This window comes from Palaemon carinicauda, chromosome 2, assembly GCF_036898095.1.
Source record: "Palaemon carinicauda isolate YSFRI2023 chromosome 2, ASM3689809v2, whole genome shotgun sequence".
Taxonomy (NCBI): domain Eukaryota; kingdom Metazoa; phylum Arthropoda; class Malacostraca; order Decapoda; family Palaemonidae; genus Palaemon; species Palaemon carinicauda.
Genome location: NC_090726.1, coordinates 59,992,424 through 59,999,923, shown reverse-complemented (window position 1 = coordinate 59,999,923; position 7,500 = coordinate 59,992,424). Strand labels below are relative to the sequence as shown.

The window sequence follows — 7,500 nt, the reverse complement described above, 5'->3', positions numbered from 1 at the left end:
ATGAATGAATTTATAGATATCTCAATAAATGAATGAATGAATTAATTAATAAAGAGAAATGAATAAAATATGGGCATAAGTAGAAGAATTAGCGATTCACTTTATAACTGAATGAATAAGTTCATTAAATAAAACCATTGCTCTTGACTTCAGTAGCTGACATTATAAAACCAAACACCGAGTGACTTCATTAAAGGTTTAAAAGTTTAAATTCCGCTCATGAATGACAAAGGCAAGGGACAGTGACATTGCCCAAACGAGCAGGACAATGCCCTAGAGACTGACCATATATACATATGATCAGCGCCTAAGCCCCCTCTCCACCCAAGCTAGGACCAAGGAGGACCAGGCAATGGCTGCTGATGTCTCAGTAGATAGACCTATAGGCTCCCCAAAACCCCCCAAAAAAGAAATTCTGAGCACATTAATATAATGATAATAACGATATAGATGATTTCAAATAGTAACATTTATGATAATAGCAATAGCAATGATAACAATGATAATAATGATGATAATACTAGATTTGATTCCTGCTTACAATGAGGCGTACATCTGGAGCCATTGTTCCAGAAAGGATAAAAGTATGTTTAAACAAAGACCATCTTTTCTTGAACAAATCAGAGGCAGTGAAGAATGCCAGCTTTAAATTGCTGTAAACAGCTTTAACCATAAATTAAAATGCATTTTGCGCAAAGATTTTTTACTTTTGAAACATCAATGGTAATATTTGTTATAAGAAGTAGGCCTATTATGATAAGAATATTTTTCATTAGATATAACAACTCTTGCACGAGAGCTGATAGGTTAATGATGATAACAATAATCATGAGAGAGAGAGAGAGAGAGAGAGAGAGAGAGAGAGAGAGAGAGAGAGAGAGAGAGAGAGAGAGAGAGAGAGAGAATTTGGCCAAACAAAATTTATAAAGTAATTATAAATTCTGAATGAGCCACATAATCAAAACAATTAATTTTATTGTTGCAAACAAAATTCCACGAAGATAGCAGGTGTTTGGAGTTGTCAAATTCAGCACAACATAAATCTGTCACGAGTGAAATATACCGACAACAAAAACAGAATAAATAAAAAAGGCATCTCCATTGTGATGTATATAATGACGTCAATACGCATGCAACATTGTTACTGTATTATGACCAAACCATGCAACGCTATAAACTTAGTCACTGACCTACCCCTTTTATGATAAATAGCACTAGACTTACATACTGCAGGCCTATATTCACATCTGAGAAGAATAGACACAGTCAGAGGCCTTCGAGAAAAGAAAAATCTTTGTCTTCGAATCAGAGCAAGGATTATACAACCAGGAAAGACGCGGTTAAGGAACGACAAAGAATGATCACTTAGCGCTGACAACGAGAGTTTATTTAGCCCCCAAGTTTTGACACAAAGCACTACATCAAGCAGTGACGTCACGCGTCCGAGGGTCGCCGCCAAGTTGGGGGTTATGGGAGGTACGGGACTGATCTGAAGGGATCCTCCTTAAGTCGAAACGTCTCATTCACGAAAAAAAAAAAAAAGAAGAGGAAGAATAAGAGTTATTTTGTTTAGTTACAAGTGGATCTTTGTGATGGTATTTGTGTCTTTTTGACAAGAATAAATGAATGCATAATGCATGGCAGCCTACCGACTTCTCTCTCTCTCTCTCTCTCTCTCTCTCTCTCTCTCTCTCTCTCTCTCTCTCTCTCTCTCACCCAGAGACATAATGGTATTTAAAGAAATCTTTATATAATCTAGACGTGATAGCGAGCCTTTTAGTTACATGCCTTACTGGTAAACGTGGATATGAGTAATTTCCTACAAAAATAATTCCTCCATAACCTGCCACACACCTAACATTATTAAAACTTTAGTTTTATCAATAATCAATGTCTTTACTAAATTTTGGAGCATAATAATGTCATTGTTTATTAATGTGAAGTATAATTAATAATATTATGTTTCGTAAATTTTGCAACAGTATTAATTTGGTAGCTTACTAGTATATATGCCATGTACGCTTTGGTATGAATACAAATACCATCAATCTATCTTTCTTCAGTGTATATACATATATATATATATATATACATATATATATATATATATATATATATATATATATATATATATATATATATATATACACACACATATATATATATATATATATATATATATATATATATATACTGTATATGTATATATATATATATATATATATATATATATATATATACTGATATATATATATATATATATATATATATATATATATATATATATATATATATATATATATATATATATATATATATAATCTTAGAAAGCAGCGCTTCTGATTGGCTGTTCATCCCAGCCTATGAGCGTATTGATTTGATTACGAAATGTTGTTAGATGTACATAATGCTTCCTAAATTTTTACTTTTGAGTGAAAGTTCGGTATTATAGGTTATCTTAAATGATTAAAACAGCTCTTATATCAATAGTGATCAGTGCAGTTTTAGATACCGCAGCGTCACTAAAGGTTATACCTTCTAAATTACAAATAAAGATACATAATTAAGTGTTTATGTAAGAGAAAGGAAGAGAAAGAGAGAGAAATCTTTCCTCAAACACATAAATAATTAATGAAAGAGTTGGCTTTCCCATAAGATCTACAAACGTTGTGTAATCATTAGGTTCAACCTCTTCTATGATGTTGACAAAGTGCAAACCCATGACTCAACCCCTATGTCATCCGAGAACCCATGGGGTTATTCACAAGGGGTGGTATCTACGGCACATAAGGGAGGCTATTGTTGTCATTGTCAAGTAACTCAGTTTGTTTATCGCTCTTGATTGTTGCGTTTCTTTTGTCCTCTGTCTATCAAAATCCCTCCGGAAAACAACACATTTTACAAGTCATGAGTTCTCTTCAAGAAATACTAATCATGCAATGTCAACGTTGGGCCAACAGTTTTTTTTTTTTTTTTTTTTTTTTTTTTTTTTTAAACGAGACGCTGACTCGAATGCCAATTTTATCATCTACTTGGTATACAAAGCACAACGATGCGTTGCCTGGACTTAATCAGCCCCACAACAACAGGAAGTCGTTCAGAGCAAATAGCATGAGGGTATAGGAACTGGGAGACTCAGAGACAGAGAGATAAGCGATCGTTTTTAGTGTTCTTGCGGCTGGGAACGGCACTGCGCGCATTGCGATCGTGTTCTGTTTGACTGGAAGTTCCAATGGCTTTGCGCACTATCTGGTACTGACTCTTCAGTATGGCTAATTAAAAAAGAATTAGTTCTATTGATTTAGATGGAATTTAAAGTGATGATCTGGAGTTGATATCCATGAAGTAGTCTTGCAGAACAGAAATGACTGTAAGATACGACAGAAGGAAAGGAAACGACAGTGTAGGCTAAAGATGTGCAATTGTTGATAAAATACTAAGCTAATAGATTTCATAGGTATCTTCTCAGGGAAATGAAGATATGTAAGACTTAACAGACTTTTCCTTGTAGAATATCTTGAATTAGGGTGAACAATGTGCATAACCCATCAATACCATTGATATTAAGTGTAGTGCAAATGGTAAAATGTTAGTGATCAGTGTTTTGTGCTTCATACTTAAAGTGAAAATCTACTGAAGTGAACTATTAATCAGTCCTTGAGATTTCAAACCAAATGTGTATATCGTCCTCTCTATAAACCAATAATGTCCGAGGATCTACACAGTGAAGCCCACATGTGGCTCACTGAATATACATCAGCAGTGTCTAACAAAAGTGGGTCTTTTGTGTCCCCAGACAGAGCACCTGTAGCCTTTGTATTTTCCTTGCTGGCTATGTTGCTCCTGACGATTGTTGTTCTGGTGTCCAACCTTGCCGTAGCTGCTGCTGTTCTGAGCAGCCCACAGCTCAGAAACAGGCTGAACAATTATTTCATTCTCAATTTGTGCTTGGCTCAGGTGCTGGCTGCCTTGGTTCTGCTGCCACTTTCCATAGCGTCCTTCATTAGCCAGCAGAAGGTCCTCAGTTTTGGGCTATGTCTCTTTGCCCAGTTCCTCCATGCTTGTCTTGTAAATGCCATGTGCTGGACAGTGGGTCTTATAAGTGTTGGAAGGTAAGCAAATCTTGTTTTTGGGAAAGGGAATGAATATGTATTCCTCCAATTCATAGATTTAATTTACATACATTTATCTACTGTATGCCTTGTAAATATTAGTTGGTCAGAGAATTAATCCTATGGAGATGGAGCTATTATCAATTATTCATCAGCAGACCTATCTATCTCCTTGTGGGGGCAATGTGCTGAAATGTGTAAATCATGGTGCTGTGAGATAAGATATAATTAACATTTCATAGGCTTCATGAACCTAAAGCATTCTTTTTTAATCCATCATGATACTGGTTGCTACCTATGGCACGATTCACACAAGTGTATTTTTTTTTTTTTTGTACAAAAGTATTTCCGCTCATTAGGAGGCATGTCTTCACATGAGAAAATTTTCTCAGAGGCTCGTAGTTTCTATAAGCTGCTACACTGGAACCGTGCGCATTAGCAGGGGACGCAGCTAGTAAATCACTACCGCTTAGAAATTCTATTAAGCAGACAGCGTCTGAAGGCCCTCATTTACCTTCATTGATTTCTAATCCTTGCGGACACATCCGTATGGTATTAATCCGCTTGTGTGAAGCGAGCCTAAATCATTTTAGGGCCACCAAGTTTTTACCTTACTAGATGCCAATCCGTGATACTTCCATAAAGTTTCACATCCCCAGTAAGTATCACTTCTTGAGCCTTATTCTCATACAAAACTGGCATGCTTGCTTTGATTTGTAGCTTAGAGTAATAGGATGATTAAATTTAGTTTCAAATAAATATAGTGATATTGAAGTTAGTCATGATAGGATCAGATAACTCCTGTAAAGATTCTCAAACATTTCATTTTGAAATATTTATGTTATCTCTAAAGTTATCTAAAACAATGTTAGTGAAAAAACTTCTGTCACTGTAAAGAAGGATAACGTTGATTAAACTCTCCATATTTTCAGACAGAAAATAAAAGATAGGGAAAACTGATTAAATTTTCTACTTCTGCGGGTATTTCACTTATATAAGATACATAAGGTTGTCAGCCACAAAAATAATTGTGCTTAGGATATTGTAAAATATCTCAGGGATCTGGTACAGGTAGCTATGGTCCAGAATATGACAACAGAGCGAGGAGAGTGAGTATTTTTTATGCAAAGGAAAGCTAATTGCCAAGGGCTGAAATATTGGGGCTGTTTTGTGAAAATATATAAAATATATAAGCATTTAATCAGGTATATGAAGATGTCTCTTCGGATATCTAACGTTAGAGAGAGAGTAGAACATTGGCTCTCAATCTGTTTTTGCTCCATGTACACTTTCATCAGAGGGTGGGTTCTCCTTTCCTAAGGTTGTCTGACACAGAAGTTGTATCCTAAATTATATGTAGATAATTTCTTTGTTTTTATATGATAATACATATACAAACTAGGAGAACTATGAACTATTGACTTGATGACAACAAGAGCTCTTCTGAAACCTCAAAAGCAAAAATTAAAGTAGGGATGGTCAGCGCTTTGTTCATTAACAATGCAAATGCAATCTCATGAACCAGAACAATATGGCTCTTTGTCTTTTCCCGACATCAGGGGAACTTTCCACGTCTGCTCTATCTCGCAGACTGATACACAATCAGTGGGTTGTAGCCTAGTGGCGTACTGGAAACGTCCCTTCCTAGCCTTCTACCGGACTGGAGTTCAAGTTCTGCTCAAGCTTGATAGTTTCTTGTAGTGTCTGGAACTTCAACATTCTTGTGAGCTAAGGATGGGGGGTTTGGGGGAGCCTTTAAGTCTACTTGCTGATCATCAGCAGCCATTGCTTAATCCTCCCTGGTCCTAGCTTAGGTGGAGAGGGTCTTGGGCGTTAATCACATGTATATATGTTCCGTGTCAACGAATATTGGTCAGTTTCTATGAGATTGTCCTGCTACCTAGGGCAATGTCACTGTCCCTTGCCTCTGCCATTCATGAGTGGCCTTTAAGCCTTAAACCATATAGAATTGTGGTTTGTAGAAACATGATGGTTTCACTTTATATCTGCCATAAGTGTAGACACACTCAGTCCTCTGACGCCCTGAAATTTCCCCTTTGTGGGAAAATTCCCCAGGTAGGAGGTACTTTGCGAAATCCGAGCATAACAAGGACAAAGGGTCCAGCTTTCAAACATGAAAAGAATGAAGGATCAACCTGCATTGTATGACATTTGAATAAAAAAACATATCAATCAGTTTTACCCTCATTTTTTTTTTTTTTTTTTTTTTTGCTGATGATTGAATTATTTGTCGTTCTTTTGAGCTGACAGTGAATGTCAGCAGCTGATACCACAAAGGCTTGTATACTGCTGATCACGAGCAGGTCCAATGATGTTGGCTGGGGATATTTATCATTAAATTAAAAAGTACACACTATTTCACGTTACCATAGGTTTTCTTACTTATCTTGTTTGAGAAGTATGTTTTTATTCATTATTTGCTCTTTGCCTTCTTCAATGTGTTCTCTTTTTTTTTCTTATTTGCAAGGCAATTTTGTAAATTGACGCCTTTTTTGCTGGTTCTTTAGAATGCAAGCAAATTTTTCATAATAATAATTATAATAATAATAATAATAATAATAATAATTATTATTATTATTATTATTATTATTATTATTATTATTATTATTATTATTATTATTATTATTATTATTATTATTATTATTATACTAATGAGGATCATAAAAGTGACTTCAACATATTCGAGGCATTTTCATCCATAAATCTATGACATGTTTCATTAATTTAGTGGTTGCATAAATTTATCACGCCTCTTTGCACTTTTAAAGTCTTCCCTTACTCTGAGCTCATATAATTTATTCAGTTGACTCTTGTTTAGATTTTAGTTTTACCTATCCTGTTGACTGTCAAGTCTCACTATAATCCTTTGCCGCTTGCAACAGGCGATTAAGGTTGCAAAACTCAGTGAAACTAATTTTGCAATAATACATTCACGTTATACCCGGGCAAAGTATAGAATTGCCTTGAAGTCATTGTTTTTATTTTATTGCTACATGCCTCGCGAATTTCCTATTGGAAACGTCTCTACCTGGCGATCTGCTGGACGGGGGTTCAAGACCCCTTCAAACTCGATAGTTTCTTGGAGTGTCTGACACCTCACCATGCTTGTGAGCTAAGGATGGGGGTTTGGGGAGCCTGAAGGTCTACCTGCTGATTCATCAGCAGCCATTGCCTGGCCCTCCATGGTCCTAACTTGGGTGGAGAGGGTCCTTGGGCTCTGATCGTATCTGTAATTTATGACCAGTCTCTATGGCATTTTGCCCTGCCAGGGCATTGTCACTGTCCCTTGCCTCTGCCATTCGTAAGCGGCCTTTAAAACTTTAATTGGCTTTCTGTAATTACCTTATACTGATTCCTATTTTCTTTT

The 7,500-nt window shown here is 35.9% G+C and overlaps 1 protein-coding gene across 1 annotated transcript in view; it reads left to right on the top strand.

The window, feature by feature from the left end:
• Positions 1-2,882: 2,882 nt before the first annotated feature.
• Positions 2,883-7,500, top strand: part of LOC137625389 (octopamine receptor-like) — a 17,420-nt gene continuing 12,802 nt past the window's right edge. The window contains exon 1 of the mRNA XM_068356260.1: positions 2,883-4,112. Within this exon, the coding sequence (XP_068212361.1) occupies positions 3,706-4,112 (407 nt within the window). The 5' untranslated portion in view covers positions 2,883-3,705. The remainder of the gene's footprint in view (positions 4,113-7,500) is intronic.